At 43.8% G+C, this 20,345-nt stretch overlaps 2 protein-coding genes across 4 annotated transcripts in view; one reads left to right on the top strand and one right to left on the bottom strand.

Annotated features, from left to right (window-relative positions):
- Nucleotides 1-15,957, top strand: part of LOC116849113 — a 36,616-nt gene extending 20,659 nt beyond the window's left edge. For all 3 annotated transcript variants that reach the window (XM_032825939.1, XM_032825938.1, XM_032825940.1), the window contains 5 exons: nt 7,125-7,343; nt 9,552-9,858; nt 10,638-11,513; nt 12,904-13,892; nt 14,296-15,957. In XM_032825939.1, the coding sequence (XP_032681830.1) occupies nt 7,125-7,343; nt 9,552-9,858; nt 10,638-11,513; nt 12,904-13,892; nt 14,296-15,352 (3,448 nt within the window). In that variant the 3' untranslated portion in view covers nt 15,353-15,957. The remainder of the gene's footprint in view (nt 1-7,124; nt 7,344-9,551; nt 9,859-10,637; nt 11,514-12,903; nt 13,893-14,295) is intronic.
- LOC116849114 (calcium uniporter protein, mitochondrial) overlaps nt 1-20,345 on the bottom strand; it is a 69,360-nt gene that overhangs the window by 30,990 nt on the left and 18,025 nt on the right. Inside the window, exon 2 of the mRNA XM_032825942.1 lies at nt 16,039-16,231. Within this exon, the coding sequence (XP_032681833.1) occupies nt 16,039-16,231 (193 nt within the window). The remainder of the gene's footprint in view (nt 1-16,038; nt 16,232-20,345) is intronic.

The following is a 20,345-nucleotide window of genomic DNA, read 5'->3' on the forward strand; positions in this document are numbered from 1 at the left end:
GAGAGAGAGAGAGAGAGGAGCGGAACCGACGTGTGTCTCTTAAAGCTAAAGATTTATTGCGTAATTCGTTTTGCAAATGCCGCCGTTTACAACCGACGAGGATCGTGCGCCTCGATCCGTGAAGTCTTCTAGGAGACAAGCGACTTCGTCGGTCGGATGTTAACCATCGACTGTTCATGCTGCGGAACTTCTTCCGGCCCGCGCGTAGGATATTCCCGTCGCGTTTCACTACCCGCGAAGGCACTGCCTTTTCTTTGTGCGATGAATGAAGGTGCATTGCACGACGACGAGCACCGGTGGTCGCCTATCGGCCGGAAATCGGGGCTGATTTTAATTCTGTCGCTGCTCCGCCGCGTTGCGAGACCGCGAGGAAAAAGGGACAAGCGCGATAATACATAAGATAGAATTATCAATGCCTGGACATTGACAACCAGCCAATATCCAACTCTGAACATTCTTATTACTTTGGTCTTTGAATATGAATATAAACTGCCAATATAGAATATACAAGCAGAAAGGTGGTGCCAAATTTTAGGAATATGTAGTACTTGTGAAAATAAAGAGTCACAAGAAGCGGTTATCCAAAAATCATTTGTCTCCGTGTTAGAAAACATTTTCTGCTGTTCGAAATGAAAAATGAATTTAAAACTCCTTGTATCTCGCCGCGACTACGTCGAATTTGTGATGTCGGAAACGAGGAACGACATATATTGACGAAAGTTGCGTGCCATTTCTAAATAAAGATAAATATGGACGAAAGGGCACTTGAAACTGTTTAAGCATACTTGTAAAATTGCCCGAAAGGTATCCCTTTCCTCTGACGATTAATAGATAGTCATATAATAAATGGCGAAATGAGACATGCAGACAAAACAGATTCATTTCATCATTTCACCATTTATTATACAACTATTGATTGATCATTAGGGGAAAAGGATATTTTTCGGACAATTTTACAAATGTGCTTAAGCAACCTCAAATGTTCTTTTGTCTATATTTATTTTTATTCAGAAATGGCATGCAACTTCCGTCAGCATAACCACACATACACACACACACACACATACACACACATTCCTCGCTTCTGACGTCACAAATCCGACATGGCGAGGTAGAAGCTGTAATCTACAGCAGATATTCGATGCGTCCTCTGTTCATTTCGAATGTGCATTGTAAAATGTATTCACATACACTCGTCCCATAGGAGCTTTTAAGGTCGACGAGCAATATGTATATTCGTGTACATACATTTCGTAAACATACATTGACAGTGATTTCCAATTCTCACATTAACATTTGTTGATAGTAGTTTGCAATTCTCGCGTTTGCGATTTTCAATAAGAAAGCTACGAATGGTATGTTAAAATCAACGGAGGGCACATCGAGCACATATCTACTGTCGATGAAATGTATTTTTTATTTTTTACAACAGAGAAAATGCTTTATAATTCGGGAATAAGTGGTTTTTGGAGTTCTACTTATTAAGACTCTTTGGTTTGTTTTCACGAGCGCCACATACTTCTAAAATTTGACGCCACCTTTATTCAACACCCTATATATAATCTACGCACGGCACAAGAGGCGGCTTTGATTCTTCTTCTTTTTCTGTCCCGATATACTTCACGCCGTTGAATACACGTCGTGTCGCGGAACTTTGTCAAAGTGAGCGTCGTGCGTGGGATGTTGTTTCGCCTTTGAGGCCTCGCGTCAAAGACGAATTTAGTTCGCTTCGGCAAAACGGGTATCGGTCAAAGTACCTGGGAAATTTCACTCTCTTCCTCGACGATCTTCAGCGGAAAAGGGAGGTTTATTCTTGAGAGGCTTCTGTGTTTGAGAAGACAACGATCGCGCGTGTTTCTCTCGTGTCGGGCACTCGGTGCTTCGCGATCGCGCGCGCGAACGTTCCGACTGTATGATAATTGATGGCTTTTTCTAGATTGGCGACGAAAAATTCGTTTTCCGCCGAGCGCATCGAGCTATGCTCGAATAACTCGTGAATATTGAACACCGTTCGATAATTTGATTGTTCAGTTGAAACTTTCTCGTTTCCGTATAAAAAAAAAAGAGGAAAAAGACCGAAAAATTCAGGCCGACAGAATATGAGTCGCCCGACCATTGAAATCGGGGCAATCGACCTCCCCCTCGCTTTTCCGCTTTTTTTTACGAACACCTGCGAGTTCGGGAATAATTAAGATGGCATAACTAAACAACCAGCTCGTTGGCCACGATAAAAGTGTGCGTTGTCGCACATATCGATTGTTATCGATTGTCTTTTATTTTATCGGAATTTATTAATTTAAATCAAAATGCTTAAAATTGTATAAAAATTTAAGGTAACATTTATCACCGCAATAAAACATACTCGTAGCTAAAGCTTTATGCAATTTGTCTGCACCAATCGTGATGAATTTAATACTAAATACCGCAATTTTGCACATATAATCAATTATGATAGAAGCGATGAAGGAATATGATCTACTTGGCGCTGCAAATACTTCGAAGTGCCGTATAGGCAATCGTAATCTTTCTTTAAACGCTGCAAAGCGTTTGTACTTTTAAATGGATCTTTATCATTATTCCAATGCAAAAATAATATCATTCAAGTAAAAAAATTTACCGTTATAAATGTTATATATTAGGAAACGCGCCGTAAAAGAAAGAATAGTATTTGCTACACCGTTTTTGTGCAATGATCGATTGTAAGCCGGAAAACTGCTGTTTTAAGCTTCGAGTAACATTGTGAACAAAACGTGGCAAAGTAATATCATGACATTAATTTCGGATTAACATTTATTATTTATACAGCGAGATAAATATATGGAAACGCAATTTTGTACGATAAATAGTGAATTTGAGCTCCACTTTGTAATGCGCCACTAAAAATACGTTCTTTGTACGTAGAAATACGTACCCGCTGAATAAACTCCCTAAGAATAATGAACGCGCACGAGAGGTAAAATGTTCCCTTTTAGAACACATGATTAAATCGCAGCGCACGAGGCAATCGTTACTCATGAACGTCGCAAGGGTCTATCCGTCTTGCTGTTGAATTGTTAAAGAGAATTCCGTGCTGTTCACGAAATTCCATTTCACCGAAACAATTCGAGTGTGCTCGCGGCGAAATAATTAACAAAAAAAAAGGCTGCTGACCGAAAGGATACCGCTAATTACGCAGGCAACATCCTTTTCGCGAGTACACTCGAGCAGTCAGCGTTGAGTAAGCGAATTAGGCGTTATAATCCTCGTCTTTGCATCGAACTTCACGCAGCGAAGTGGCCAACCAAATGCGATATATGCTGGTCTATGCCGACGATTTTGTATTTCTCTCTTTTTCTGTTGTTTTTCGCTCTGTTGCAAATTTCGCGAATCGTGTTCAAGGTGAAATTTAGAAATTTAGATATTTTCAGATATTGAAATGATATTCTTTTCTTCAGTAAAGTCAAAATTTGTCCACGAGAAAAGGGTCGGGCTATGGAAGACGTGGTGTTGTTCCATTGAGAGGAAAGCGAAACAAGTACCTGGGAATCTTCCTCATCCTCATGTGCACGCGTCGAAAGGAGGCGTGCAGAGTTACGCGAGAGATAACTCGTGATAACCTTACGTAACCAGCCGCCGTGCTCAGACGAATACAATGAGACGACGCGATACGCCGTCTGCATTCTGACTTCAAGGATTTGCGTTCGTTAAGACGGGCAGTCGGCCGAAAGGACGCGTTCGTTTTCAGCTCGCGGCTGTTTGGCGAGATGGAAAAAAAAGCAGCCGTGTACGATATTCGCATGGCTGGCGTTCGATAAAACTGTTTATCGGATTTATTCCTCCCCCGGGCGGCGAGAGAGACCGGAGGGAGGGATTTGCGAGTTAACGAAGTGAGTGAAAGAAAAAGCACAAATAAGTGACGGCGCATTTCCCTCGTTCCGTTTCGTTCTTTGCGTCGCGTCGTGTCGCGTCACGTCGACTCACTTCCGTCTCAAAATTTTCGCACGGCACATCCGCGAATCTCGCATTTTGTCAGCGCGTCTCTCACTCCCTGCGAGCGTCAATTAAGTGGCTTGTCGGCGCGTGGATCAAAGTAACGAGATAATTACACGTCAGTTACATCCACGGCGTTCTCTGGCATTCGCGAGTTATATTGGCGTGCAATGAGTCGCGACGGCGCGTGAGTCTTTGCTATTGATCGAAAGGATACCGCTGATTACGCAGGCAACATCCTTTATGTGAATACAGTCAGAGTTGAGTAAGCAAATTAGACGTAACGATCCTCGTCTTTGCATCAAATGCTTCGTGCAGCAACTGGTTAAACAAATACGATATACTGACGATTTTATATTTCTCTCTTTTTCTCTTGTTTTTTCTTTCTATTGCGAATTTTGCGTCGCGTTTAGACTGAAATAATACGTTCAGATATTTGGCGCCTTATTTTCAGTAAAGTCAAAATTTATCCACGAAAAAAGTGTTGTCAATAAAGTCGATAAAGTCGATTGGCACTTTTTTGGACATTTCGAATTTATCTGCCAAAATAATGCAGACATATAATAGAGCCAAGTCTGGCGAATAAGTCGCGTGAGCGGAAACTTGCTAGCTTTCAGTTAAAGAGGATTGTGGTATCTTCTGTTGCGCGTGACCGAACGTTACGATGCAGTAAAATGACTTTGCGGGTTTTCTGGTCGGCAAACAGTCTTTCTATTTAGAAACTCATAAAGCTAATTCGTATTTAGAAACTTATAAAGCTAAAATCACTTTGGCGGATTAATTTGTACATCTGATACTGCTTTTACGATCGACGCAGCGATCGAGACGGAAAGCAGGAAATGCGCGCGTAATAACGCGGCCTCGCCCTCGCATGCAAACGACCGTGAGGTTTGCCAGCGAAAAACTCGCGGACTAGGAATTGTAAATCAGAGCGAGGCGAGCGCGATTTAATTCTGCGACTCGAGAGTAATAAAAGCGCCGGTCTACACGAAGGACGCATTCGCGGCTTTTCACTCTGTCTATTAAGGACCCGCGGGAGAACGCGAGAAATGTGGTTTCATGCAGATTTTCAATTTAAGTGTCACGAGTGACTCATCAGCCAAGGTAGGAGCGCCACGCTGCGGAAATACAACAGTTTCACGTATTTGATATCATTACAAGATTACAATTAACGACCATTACGAGAATGTACTGCCGCGCGTCCATTTGGTCGCGATAAGTCATGGTGAATTTTACACGAGAAAAACGATAACGGCGGCTCGAGCCGGGGACCGAGCTCGGGGAGCCCCGCGATAAAAAAGAAATAATTTCCTTCTAAGCACGGAATAAAACTGGCCGGCGATAAATCTCGTTTTAAGAGGCTATGCTCGCGCGAGCGGCATCTGACACTCGGCTTCTCCGTCAGACGGAGAAGTTCGTTCGATTCACGGTGAAAGAAACTTGAAGAGACGTCGCTCGCCATTGTGCCATTATATACTTTCCTCCAGACGCGACGTCTCGCGGCACAAAAGTTTTTCCGCATTCGCGCGCGATTTCACTACCTGGCCTTTTAGATCATATTTCACCGCGTCGCGTCGTGTTCTTATCACGACTCAGAAGTGATTTGTCCAATTTTGATGAACTAACTAACAGTTGAATCATGGCTTACTTGGTTTTTCCTTCAAATTAGACCGAAACAGATATATCGTTTAATTATTAGTTGACTCACCAAGAGGTCGGAAAAGTCGATCCTCGGTGAGATCGCGACGAGAGATGAATACGCAATCAATATATTCCCGTGCGTTAACGAATTTTACGTGACCACTTATGGCAATTAAGCGGTATATCGAAGCTACACGCCACTTTATGTCATGAGCTCGCCTATGTCGACGTAGGACGATATTCTAGCAAGCTCATTAGTTATTTAACACCCAGGGAGATTAGGGTTATTAATCTAGGACCGTCGCTACGGTGGGATTCGAAATTTTTCTGAAAATTTCACGGCGACTCCCATTTGAAATCAGTTCTTAAATTAGCAGTAGTTACACGGAGAGAATGGTATAGTTTTTATTTTTCTTATAAATTCTTTTCAGTTTTACTGTGTTTTTAGTAGTCCAGAAGTAGACCGTCAGTATAGTCTATCTTGCTAAGGGACATAATAAACTTCACTGGAAACACCGCAGATTTCGTTAAAAATATAGCGAGCGTTTTAACCCTTTCGCTATTAAAAGGATATGTACATCTTGGGACATATTTTCTCCACTATTAATATTAACTTTATCCAATTGAGGAAACAGCTTTTTTGGGATTCAGAACTCATCATTTATCACTCTACTCATTACCGTTGGGACAAATATCTTCCAAAAATCCCAGTGGGACATCAGTGTCCCGGCTTTATCTCTATGACGTAAAATAAAACTTTTAACTTTTCTGTTAAAACTCCATTAAATATTAATGTATTTAATGAAGTAAAAGCAAAAAAAAAGTTGTACCTTTGAAAAACAAAATTGGTAGCGAAAGGATTAATAGTACATTTCAGTCCTTAAATTGTAAGTAGCACATGTGAAATGAAAGGATGAAAGGTGAATTAGTGCAGAATGTCGATCTATTCGTCAATTACAAAGTCCTATAGTTCTGATTTTTACTATAAAATTCCTTCCGTGTAGTTAATTCTAGACTTGAACTTCGAAAGCCACGTTTAATCATTCTTTCTCACTAAAGTATCTTCATTTAAAGTATCTTCTAAAATTCAGCGGGGTGCCTTTCAATTTTGAAATCAATTTTTTAAATTGACGGTAGCTGGTCGAATTTAGACTTAAACCTCGAAGGTTTTCGCCGTTCTTTGGGTTTAATAAAAGATTTCGAGTGACTACGTCGTCTTTGGAGCGCAAGAGATTAATGATGTATACCGGCGAGTGCGCTGTCTCCTCGCCAGGTATTCACGATTTTGCCTTCATTCGTAATAACGAGCAGCACGAGGAGACCCGCGACTTAAGAGAAAGCGCGTGACTTCACTGATGCGGTAAATGCTGAGCACACGCTAATCGCATGTGTCGCACATTGTTTTGTACCGCGTACAGTGGTAATCCGATCGCAGCATATGATTTCATTATGATTTGCATTTCCGACGATTTCGACGCGTTGGTTACCACGCAAGTGTGCAATATTAATTGCAGGGAAGGCAACCGCTACGAGTCGCACTCGGCGCAGTCGACGCAGGATCGCAGGAAACTGCTGAAGCGCACGAGGAGCCTCGCAGTGATATCGGAGGACGAGTCTCGGCAGGAGCGAGACGCCCGTCACTTCCGACTGGGCCAGTCGACCTTCGACCTGCCGAGGAGACATCAATTGATACCGAGGGCCAAGCTGATCGATCGGAATTCTCTCAAGGACAGGTGAGTGTCATCTATATCCGTCGGGTACGATAAAATCTCGAGTTGCGCTCGATCCTATTGCGTTTTAATTAATAGCTCTTGCGAAGAAGCTGAGGTAGAAACGAGAGCTCGTCTCGGGTCGTTCTTTCCTATTTATCTAAAAAATATAAGCTCATCTTCAGTAGGATCCTCTTGTATATTAGCCTCGAAAAGATTCTCCCAAATTCCAAAGGAAAATATTTTAAATATTTTAATATTCAAGAATAACTTTAAAGAGAATTGCAAAATTCTATTTCCTGTAATTTTATATTCTAAACGAAAACTTTTACCGCGAGAGAGAGATTCTTTTTATGATGAAAAGTAGATTATTAATTGTAAATCTTTTAGATATTATCAGAATTGTTCTCCATTTGTGTCAAGAGGAATACGTATGTATTAAGTAAATATGTATGTTTATCTGAAGCGGAATGCCCTTTTATTAGAAGAAATGTCTACCAAGGACTAGGTTTGTACTGCAGACAAAAGACCAACTTAACCTCTAACTTTAAGAATATTGTGCTTGAGATATCTTCCTTTTGGCTTTAGAAGAATTTCCTTTTGTGAGCGATATATTTAAGAGGATTCCGTTAAGGATATCTTTTCGTGTGTTCGACCGTTGGATGAGGGTCGGGTTCACGTATCGCAATAAATCGCGAAAGTAGGTTATACGTTAATCACTGAGAAGGAGAGAGAGAGAAAGAGAGAGAGAGATTTGAAGAACGCTTGAAATGTCTCATTTTAATTGGCGATCGAGCGGGAAATCGCGTCCCTTCATATTTTATAATACTGGCGTGTCATTCAATACTCGATACTCAATAAACACCGGCATGTTGGTGATCAGTGATAATCGCGCTGAGATAATAATAAACCGCCGTCGTTAACAATGGCAATTACGGCGGTCGTGAAGTTTCCCCATACGCGTCGCGAATTTGATCCTTTGACCGTAAATTTCGCATTATTCGCTCTCGCGGCAGTCGGTAGATTATTATTATTGTTGCAGCTAATGAGCATAACCGATAAGGATAAACCCGACTCACGGGTTTGATGGGCGCGACCCAGATTATTAACGAAGTACCGGAACGGTTTGAAACTTCTATTTCTTTTTCTCCTTTTCTTTGTCTATCCAATATAAAATTCGGAGAAATTCCGTGGATACACTGTTAAATCCGTAGTGTCAAATTATACTCAATTTGAGTTATTTTTAATCATTCCTATAAGTCGCCACTGCTCCTACTAAATATGTCGTTAATTTAACTAATGTAATGGAGTTAAATAATTTAACTTAATAAATGTATTAAATTTTAAAATTTAGTTTATTTTTTATTATGTGCACGTTAATATAACCTTTGTTTTAGTAAAAAATGACTTAATATTGTTTTAAATGAGTTGATTAGATGTGGTTGTTTTTTTAAACACATGTTTTGTGTTAAAATAGTAAATTTTGACACACATGATAGTTAAAAATAACTATTATTAACTTATTATTATTAACTATATTATTTAACTTAAGAAATTGGTTTAAATTTGACCCTCCAATATTTAACAGTGTATCACCGATGTGGAATTAAACTGGATGGTGTCCCGCGATAAAAGCGAAAAGTCTTTCGTTCCTTTCAGCTATTTGCCCTCCATTGGAAGCAATCTAATTCGATACACCAAAGGAATAAAGAAAAAAGAACCACTCTATTCCAGATCGGTCTTCGCGACTCGTGTAATATCAAAGTGTACCTCGAACTTTGCGATGAGATAATTACTCGAGATGGAGAGAAATATTGGCAAAAATTTCGCGATATTAAAAAATAACTATACGTGCTCGGAAAATAATTATTCTCCGAGTAATTAATCTCACTCTCCAAGTATATAATATTTTAGAAAACCACTTTTCTCTTTGTCGCGTAAAAGATGGTGGCAGATTAATCGCGATGTTCAGAACTAATTTTCTACTCGTTTGCCCGTTCGACGGACCCTTTCCCTTAAAAGGCTCCTTTTGTCGGTCGATATCGCCACACAAGGCGTCAAGCCCAACGCGAGTTGACGGGAGTTACGGAAGTCATTAGACTTGCAGATGCTCCCTGCCGTCGCGAGATCTATATCAGCCACAATTCACGAGAGCACCCGCTCTAGCTTTACGATCGCGAGCTTTACTCCACGTGAGCGATCAGTCAAGAGTAACTCCGCACCTCATTCCAGACTCTCCAAGAGTCAGCAGCACCTTACGGACTCTTACGAGAGATTCAACGAGGCGAGATCCTACCACTCGCGATCGACGTGCGGCCTTCACTCGATCCCGTCGGGTCTCGTGTCTCTTCCAGATCCGCTGCCCTACGCCCGAGGGAGTCGCGCCGATCCCGACAGGCTGAATATCCTCGACTGGCCGGACCCGCCGAGACGCTACCGCAGTGTGCAAAACTTGGACACGGTGAGCGGCCTGGTCGACATCGTCGAGGACAATTGGCCCATCGAAGGCAATCGCAGCATCGATTGCATATACACGCAGGTGAATTCTTCTCTTCTCGATTACGGTGATCGTTCTCCTCGATTAAACGATCGATATTTAGCTGAAGCTCACGTGAAGTGCATATATACAAAGTACATACATACACACAAAGTTTTAACGCAGTTGACAATGGAGTAACGTGTCGCGTGGAAATTGCTCTGAGGAAATTTTCAGATGTAATTATCAATCGAATTAGAGTTCACTTGCTGTGCAGTGACGTATCGCCCTCAGAGATCCGTGCCGGGATCTCAACGTCCCACCGATACACCGGCAAGATTAAGAAGTTTGTTGCCAACGTTAATTAAAACGATAGAGATCATTATGACCCCGTCAAGTTTCCTAGTACCGTTGCTATTTTTGGTCCTGGCTTAATTGAAATCTAATTGACACCAGGCGGATTAGTTCTCGACGAGTTCTATGATGAGAAAACTTCTCGTGAGTGTCGAAGAATTGGAATAACGGTCCGATTATCAATCAAACGCGTTTTTATCGCGAAGCTTGACGAGGTGACGATAGAAACTGCAGGAGTGAAACTGGGACGAGTTTTTCTCTTTTGCGAACCGCATTTGCACTAACGTCGTGACGCATACTAATACCGTGTTCGTTCGCGGGACCTTTAAACGACATAAACCACTCTTGAACAGCGGAACGCGATTGTCTCAAATCTCATCGCATACATTACGAAAAAGCACCTCATTCTTGAAATAAAAAACGTAGTTCCCTCGCAAATCGGTCAAGCCGCAAAAAGCTCTTATGGAGCAAAGTACCCTCTCGCTTAGGTGAAGCGCAAGCGCAAGGAACATCGGAGTTTAGACAGCATCCTTTTCGAGGACGACGGCGAGCTCGAGTACTTCGATGTGCTAAATTTACTGCCCCTCTCCAACGTGCGACTGGAGTACGACGAGAACGACTTGGCGGACGGTAATTTCGAGCGGCTTCGTGGCTCGCGAGACTTAAGAGTGCTCGAGTACCGTGAACCGAGCAGCGTCGAGGAGGCATCGCCTTCCACGAGCGGCGGCGACGCCACGGACGAGGAGAAGCGTACAGCGAAGGAGAACAATATCGTGCGAGACGACAACGACGACGACGACGACGACGACGAGGACGACGATCGCGGAAAGAAGATTCGTGAAGACCTCGACACACCCGAGGACACAGGCGCAAATTTGGCGGGTCGAGACCGTCGGGAATCCGAAGAGAGTTTCGAGGAGGACTCAGAGATTAGCACGGCAAACAAGTTCACGGATCAGCGCATCCCCTCCAATCCTTCGTCGTCGTCCTTGTCATCATCGTGCAAGTTCAAGCGGGAGCGATACAAGGCCGATGTCGAGAGTTTCGTGATTCCCCCGTGCGAGGAGGATCGCAAGATCGACGAGGTGGAGGACTACAAGTCGATCTGGATCTCGGACAGTGAAGAACAGGACGAGATGTCACGCAGACCGCAGATTCTCAAAGTCGTCGACAACGACGTCACCAAGAGACGACATCGGCGTTCGGTCGTAGAGATCGATGCTGTCGTCGAGGACGTGCCAAAGGACAAGAAGCCACAAGAGAGCGCGAAAGAGAACTCAAACGAGCGCGTCGACGTCTCCTCGTTGAACAAAACGGGCAATAACGCGCGTAAGGACGGCGAGGTTCGCGGGAAACACGCGGAGGTGAGCTTGAAACCCGATAAGATATTTCTAGCGTGTCTTAGTAAAGTGCGTTATTGTTCGCGGTGTAGTAACTTCTTTCGCGGACCTGGTGCCTGGTAAAATATATAAGAGTGAGGAAAATACTAAGAAAGCACGAACGGTATTTTCTCAGAGGTATTTCAAGATTGAAAGCTACTTCGGGGGAGCGCAAGCGAGTGATTTCGAATTCTCCCCACGCGCACAGAATATGCACACGCGGGCGTGGAATTTCGAATGGCTCTCGCGTGACTGACTGCGTGTATTGCAACTTTAACTTCTCAATCTTTCTCGGCAAAGTTCCATGCGATTAAATAATTTGCACACCCCTTCGTTCTCGTAAAACAATTTGCACACGCCAATTTGCATTATATATATATATATATATATATATATATATATATATATATAAAATGATATATAAATAAAATAATATATATATATATATATATATATATATATATATATATATATATATAAAGATGATTCAGATAAATATTTGTATAAATTTTGGAGGTAAGTTCTCTACACTTAAAGAAAAATGTCATATGCACACATATCCGGAAATATCTGGTTTTTATAAGTTATAATTGAAAACTTGATTCAATTTATACATTCAATACTTAGGGTTTTATCTCTGGTAATAAGAACAACCATATGGTTGATATACAATGGGGCTTCAACACATTTTAGCCGCACATTATTCGAGATATACTTGCTGATATCTATCATGATAAATGAATAGATAAGAAAGAACCAGTCTCATGATTTGTTCGTTTGTCTGACCTAAATCCACTAGATTTTTACTTTTGGAGTTATTTAAAAGCCCTAGTTCATGCAACTAAAATTGCAAATGAAGAGACACTTCACCAACGCATCGTAGGTACCTGCGAAACTGTTTCTTTGAAAGAATGCGCATGATCCGATGTGTCCATGCGTGCATTGAAGCAGGTAGAGAACATTTTAAGCATTCACTGTGAATTGTGAGTAAATAAACAATTGAAATGAAGACTTATTACATTGGTCATGTATCATTGTCAATATATTCTGTCAGTTTGAAATAAAATATGACATCTGTGTCTTTGTCGCGTTGAATATAATTTCTCGATTATGACTCATAAATTCCAGATATGTATATTTCCATATGTGTATTTCCATATGTGTATATGTGACATTTTTTCTTGTTTAAATGTATAGATTTCATCCTCAAAGTTTGTATAAATATTTCTGATCATGCTATATATCGTGCTTTTGAAGTTCAGGATTTTGCATTCCTTTCCCTTCTTTCCTTCTGGCGATTTTCCGCTGAGGGAAATCACTTTGCGTCGAAAGCGGGGCGTAAGCGCATTAAGCATATCGACGACTAATTTCGCAGAACGCCGCCACACCGACAAATGCGAGCGACACGGCGACGGTGGAGGACGCGAGGAACTTCTTCGAGCGGAAAACCGCGGAGAGAGAAACGACGCGGAATAAGCAGAATGAAGGTAGATTTGAGAGGATAGTAAAGGAGACGTCCAATATTCTTGGGAAGGCGTGCAGCGTCGTAAAGGGTAGCCTGGGCTTTGAGGCGAGGTCGGAGAGCTCCGACCTAGGTCTCGGTTCGGAATCCGGCAGTGACTCTCGCAGAAGATCCATGGACGACGGCGCTGAGGACGATCGGTCGCCCCGGAGCGTTGCTGATAATCCCACCGTGGCGGCCAACGACAACATGAGCGACGGCAAAAAGCCGCACACCAATCTCACCAGGTCGAGAAGCTGCGTGGACTCGATAGAGTGTCAGGACGACGGCCCGGAGTTCGATCACGTGCGATACAAGATCGTCAAGTCGCACATGTTCAGCAAGAATATGTTCAGCACCGGCCGTGGCGACGTCACCTACGACGGGCTGATGCAGTACCTGCGCGAATACTCGTTTCAGGAGCTGCTGATGGATAACAACGTCGTTATCATCGAACCGGTTCGCGCTGAGCCGGTGGAGCGCAAGTCGACATCGTCACCGTTGGCCAGGACGGAGCCGTCCTGCAAGGTTGCTGGCACGATCCAGAAGAAGGCCGAGAGGAGTGGCGAACAAACAGCCGACGACGATATCGCCAAAGGACCCAATAAATCGATCATCAGGAAACACTTCTTCTATCATCCCATCAGGGTGAATCGCGAGCTGATCGATGAGGAACTGCCGGATCCAGATACAGTGAGAAACGTAAGACGCATGTTCGAGAACACATTGAAGAAGAAGAGCACGTCCGACGCGGAGTTCTCGAGGGACTGCAAGAGCAGAAGGAGCCTTAGTATGAAAGACCTGACGAGCATCGACGACGGCCGATACGACGACATGTCCGACAAGGCACGCGAGGAATCCAGGTAGCGTATATGATATTGAGCCGTCGTCGTTGTCGTTTTCTATTTATTGACGTGCGAGCGTCCAGACGACGACGACAATGCGATGAGCGCGTTTTTAATCATCGTCGCGGATGAATGAAATTCGCAGGAACCGTGTTGCAGACAATTCTCTTCGTCGGAGACAACTCTCGATTTTAATGGGATTACAAATTTCCACGGAATCTCCGTTGGCGCTTCCGTGCATTGAGGAGTCTGCGATTCGATTACGCGCGGCTAGGATAACAACGTTTCCGGGATCGCGTTAAAGTTGCCGAATATTGAGCGAAAACGAGCCGTTCGTTTCTCTGTCGGGACCGCCGACGTGAGTCACGTTCTTGAGAATTTGTTTGAACCGTTTGAGCGAAACTCCACGCGTTATGTTTAGATCCAGATGCTCCAGCAGGGCGAAGGACCTCACGAGACTCTTCGAGACCAAGTCCGCGTCGTCGAGCGCGTCCATCGCCAAGGAGGAGCCCGGAAGCCCGCGGGGGGAATCGAAGACGAGGATTCTCGCGCAGAGCTTCGAGGCTAGAAGCGGCAACACGTCACCGAGCGACTCGAACTGTTCCAAGAACAAGGTCGGTCGTTACCACCACCATCATCATCACCACCATCATCATCATCATCATCAAAATTGGGACTCCGGTAGCGTGAGCTCCGGAGTCTCGAGCGATTATCCCGACACCGATGCCGGCAGCGCGGCCCATTGCACGTCGTCCGACGACGAAGACGTGAACAGCCACGAGGACGACGGCACGGACACGAGCGGCCCGGGCCACTATGTGTCCCAGGACGTGCTGAGGAAGATCCGTGAGTGTGGCACTTCGGTGACGTACTACGGTGGGAAAGTGGTGAACACGCACAACGGGCCACTGATCTCGCCTTTGATCGGCAACGGCTTCAAGCAGGCCGATCGATCGAGCGACTACGTGAAGTTCAAGCTCGTGAAGAGCAACTCATGCGACAGCAGGCTCGAGTTGACCGGCAGGCTCGTGGAGAGCAAGCCGTTGCGTCGTGATCGCGACCGCGAACGCGACACCGCCGATCTCAGGCAGTGCACGATCGCGGAGACGCCGAGCATCGAGATCACGACGATCGACCGGCAACAGGACGACGAGAAGCAACGAGGGGACGTGGAGTTGGAGCAGATTGAGCAGGTAAAGCGGGAGCCGCCGGTGGTGATTGGTTTGGAGCCGAAGAAAGAGGAGGCGAAGGAATCGAGGACTTTCAAAGCGGACTTTAAGCTGGGCAGCTTGGAAGACGGGTCGAGATCCAATTATCCGAGCAGATTTACGGCGAGCGCACTGACGAGGTGGGAAGTGAACACCAACACTTGGAGGCCCAGCAATGATTTCGGCAAGATGGAGTTCGAGGAGTTCGAGGTACTCGAGGATAGCCTCAATGGGATTGACAGCCAGAACGAATACGCGCAAGCATCCTGAACGGCAGGCTCTCCCTCTTGTATGATATATTTATTTCTTCGACGCGGTTTCTCTTCGACGACCGACTGGACGAGGATTGCCGAATGAGATAACGTGATCGATGTTTCAATATTGTATCAACGCAAAATTTCATCGAGACGTCATCGCAGAACGACGGCCTCGTGTCTGTACGCAAGAGCGATGTGTCCAGCCGACGGAAAAATTATTTTCCATGGAACGCGGACACAGCGCGCGCCGCCGAGAGAGTAGAGACTCTCAAGAACGAAATATGGCGTTTCTCTCTCTCTCTCTCTCTCTCGCGGCAACGCGATATACGAGTATCGCGCGCGACTATCGCGCAAGAGGAAACGTTGATAGTCAAGATAATTTATTAGACACATTAAGTATGTAATCGATTAGTCCGTTGTTGCAGGTGGATAAGTCCACACGAGTCATATTTCATAGCAGGCGATAAGCATCGACAGAGTGAGCAATGAGGTTACGGTATGGAGGATCCTCAGTGTAACGTCGCACACGTAAGATTCAAAGCGAGTATGCGAACACGAGTACGCCGATGTAAGTTGAATGTACCAAATGTGTAATAAATACAATATAATGTATAGAGATCCATCCTGTCTACAACGATCCGTTCTGCTTTTTTCTTACTTTTTTTTTTTTTTATAATGAAAGAGCCTGTGTCAACTCACCGGCTGATTCCGCGCTCTCGACCGCCAGGTTTTCCGCCGACGTGGCCTTCATAGCATTCTTCGCTGCTTTTTCCGTGGCTTTAGGCTCTTTCAGTTGCTTCATCAGAAGCGGATTTAACGTCGGCGAGTAGGAACTGGCCGATAGGGAGAGGCTCCTCTGAGAGATGTGCCACCACCGTCTGCACCATGTTTCCTGTAACGCGCAACAGTAATTTCCGTTGTTACACGATATTTCCACAGATCGACAATATGCGTACGAATAACGCGCGGAAACTTGAAAACGAATTAATAGAGTTCAGAGAATTCTCGGAAGAGGAACTATGAGAGGGAAGAGGCTATGAGATCCTAAGTCGATAATTACATCGTGTTCGCCGCGCGAATCCAATTTTTAACAAATGATTCCTGGCAAACTCGATATTTCGACGGTTCATTCTCATATTTCATCTAAATTTCAGTTTCAGCTTTTAGTTCAATGATATTAGCCGACCGTTTCGAAACGGTCTATTTTTGCGCTTGAACAGATCGAACGAAATCATATAAAACGGAGAGGACAATTACTTCCTTTGTTCTTTACTGTTTGTGGCGTGTTTTGAATTTTTACCGAATAAATTTGAATAAAACGTGATACTCCGACTATTCATCCTCATATTTGATTCGAGCTGCGATTCGTTTAATATGATCTTCCCGATTGTTTCGAGCGAATTTATTTTCACCGGAAGATCAAGCGAAACCTGGTAAAATGAAGAGGATTGAAGAGTCCCGGGGGAGGGCGTCTCGTTTTCCTGCATTCCGATAGCATCGATTTTTCAAAGAGAATCGTTGCTAGGAAAACACGGCGAATGGCGTTTTCGAAAGTGAAAAATAAATAATATATTGGAACGCATTTTTAGAGCGCAAATCAAAGCGCGTTTTTCTTCTATCTCCATTCGCCGAATCATTTTGACTGCACATCTGTGTGCGCCAGATGTGACAAATACTTTGCATCATCTGGCGAGCATATATCAAATCGCTTTATTCCGTTGTAAAAAAAAGAAATATTTTCATCGAAAGAGCGAATATTTTTACTGCGATATTTTGATTCTTTCTAATTTCACCCATTGTGATTTCATCTTGGAAATTCTGAGATTTCAGCAATAGCAAAGGAGAATGCCTAAATCTTTATAGACACTGGTTTTGGGGCGTATGATCAAGTGTGGAGACAAGCGCATTTTGTAAATTACCGATTTTTTAAAAATCACATTATGTCTCAAGACTGCAATGTTTTTCCATGACAGTGCCATTACAACTCTTGACGTGCTCAGTGAGTACATTCAATCGAGCTAGGTTTATCTATATACGCTCCAGGGCTATTTTAACCATTCTCCTTTTATTCACTTTTGTTAAGCTGGCGTACCTAAGATTAAGAATCGAAATTGGAACAACACCAGTACTAAGTGCCAATTAAGCAAGCTGCATGTCCAATTTTATAGTTTGAGCAATTTAGCAGGAATTTGCATTGGAAAATGAGAGGGCAAGCATACATTAATTAGCGATAACATTGAAATAAATGAGCAAAATCGAATCTACAGGTAAAGTCATTAAATTTCGCGAAAACCTCATTGTCGTAGCTGTACGGATAGCTGAGATATTAATCGTAAAAGTTCATAAAGCAAGTGTGAACGACCTCGTGGTCGGTGAAGCACGTGCCTAAACGCCGCACATGCGCGTGGGGAAGCAGTGACGACAGATATTGTTAGCAGCAATACAATAGAAGGATATGTCCGAGCCGGGCAGGTATGTTTACTGTTTACTATGAGGTCTCTCTCTTTTCTACTTTCTCTTTGGCTAAACAAGTAGATGCCGCTGACTGTTTACGAAAAGTGATGGGATCTACCGAACTTGGTTTGATATTATTGTCGGCATCTTTGCTTTTAGAGATCCTAAAGACTTAAGATTAGAGTCGTTGGAAAGCTGAGATCTTCGCGCTACTAATGAATGCATAGTCGTTCTTCACGCGGATAACGATTGATTGATAAAATTGGATTTTATCTCTCTCTACTCTCACGTGTTGTAAAGATTAGTTAGCAGATTGGTATATGAATGATGTATAAAATCTGAATGTTCGAGGGTAGCTGATTTTCGCAAAGCCTAGCATATAGAATCGTATTCTTTCGGTATCCACCGAACTGTCATGCAACGTTTTGCATTGATAATAGAATCGTGAATACGCTGGTAAAATAATAATTTCTCATACAACTTTCATCGACCTGGTTCCATGTCGAGATATCAATTACAAAACTTCGCAGTAGAACTTTCGCTTCCGGGAGTAAAATTAATCCTGATCTACTTGCTCGTAGGATACGGGAAATCCGATCTTGGTGTTAATCTCCCACTGTAGAGAAATTATCCTTTAATTTATTCATATAGTTATATATGCGATAGTTATACAAGATGCTTTCGCGAATTCTGATATAGTTCCCATTTCCATTTTTCATGAGAATAGACACATTACTGACTTCAAAATCAAGACTTGATTGGCATCTGCACGTCTTCTTGTCCTTACGCATGAACGCGGCCTTTGAAGCTTCTATTAACATAAGTGATGAAACACATAGTTGTGTGTTTGGTATGCGGGTTTATGTGCTTGATGGTAGTATTAGATAGCCTCTCGCCTATTATGCAGCATTACGAGATTCAATGCAGGATTGTGCATCCGCTGTGCGTCCGCAGTACATCTCGACTATCGTTACACATACATAATCTATCCCATAAATTCTTTAATGGGCGCGCGGAATACTTATAGCTGCGAATGAAAAATCCGATCGATACAAGTCCCGGCATCGCGCCGCTATTAAAAGCTAACGCGGATCACACCGAATCGCGCGTCAGCCATCGTTTATTATTTAACCGATATCGTGGGTGTTTTTGCCGATAAATATTAATGTCATACTATAAAACAACACGTTCTGTAACAGGACTAAACGATAATCGTAATCAGGATTGAGTAAGCGGAAGATCGCCGTGGCATTTATTTCGTCGAGTTTCGCGGTTTCTGGGCTATCGTGTTACTCGGCTTATCGAGAAGTTTGCGCTTTTATCTGTCACGAGACATAAATAGAGGGGCTCTAAACTTCCCAGTATACGCGTACACACACATACACGCGTTCTGTACGCCGCGTTTATCGTTTCTAAAGCAACTCACCCACAACTCGCTGATCTAAAGACCGCCTAGGGAGACCGTCCCCGACGCTCACAGAATATACACATCTTTCGCGTACTCCTAACGGCGCTCCTAATTATAGTATCCGCATCGAGTACTCGATATGCGCGTACCGCATAGCCGCGAACGGCAATTGTCCCCGGCGGGCTGCCAACCGAAATAGAAAGCTCAAATATCCGGATGTCTTTTGCAAAGACGCAGCAGCGATCCGGTGCCAAGATTTAATCGATAATTTAAAGACGGTCGAATAATGCAGTCTGTTTCGCGAGCGGACACGGCGGACACATGCCATATTTATCGCGCTTGAAACTGAACCGCGGATTGGCTCGACGTGGTGGTCGCGCCGCGCCGACGAACCGCAGCGAACGCGAAATTTCATGTACGCGGTTACACCGTTGGATTACCTGTCGAACGTTGAATTTCCGAAAGGGGCCATCGGGCACGTGTCTGGAAAATCGTGTCGGCCGCGGCCGCGGCCACTCAATATCGCCGCATTCCATGCATATTCACCACTGCAACTTTTCTTGTCTCATGCATTATTAATGGCCAGGATCAGGTGTCCGTACGTGTCCGCATACACGGATATTAGTTCGAATTTGCGCGCAGCCCTCGTCCGAATCCCATGCGAGTTTCGGTGGCTCGAGTAGCTATAAGTCGCACCGCGATGATACAAAACTGCTACCAAGGGTGCACATTATTTTCACAGCTTTTCATTAACGTGTACTGCTTAATTTAATTTCATCCGGCTTTATCTCTCTCTCTCTCTCTCTCTCTCTCTCTCTCTCTCTTTTCCTCTGCCCTTTTCCCTGCTTGCGTTAACTTTCGCGTTACACTCGATTTTAACTTCGTTAGACTTTCGAACCGGGTTATTGGTTTTCATCACGCGACGCCGCGGAGAAACGTAGCCGCGCGCATATTTCCCTTGTAATTGGCAGCCGTCGGCGAAAGAAGACGACGGATAATTCGTTTTCGTTTCAAAAGATATGGCATATCTGCAAAAGTATTGAATTCTTTCTTATGCGTACGTGACGTAAGTTATAAAGAGAGAGAGAGAGAGAGAGAGAGAGAGAGAGAGAGAGAGAGAGAGAGAGAGAGAGAGAGAGAGAGA

The sequence above is a fragment of the Odontomachus brunneus genome, unplaced genomic scaffold, assembly GCF_010583005.1.
Source record: "Odontomachus brunneus isolate Ranch 3 - 2012 unplaced genomic scaffold, Obru_v1 Obru_scaffold_107, whole genome shotgun sequence".
NCBI classification, from domain to species: Eukaryota; Metazoa; Arthropoda; class Insecta; order Hymenoptera; family Formicidae; genus Odontomachus; species Odontomachus brunneus.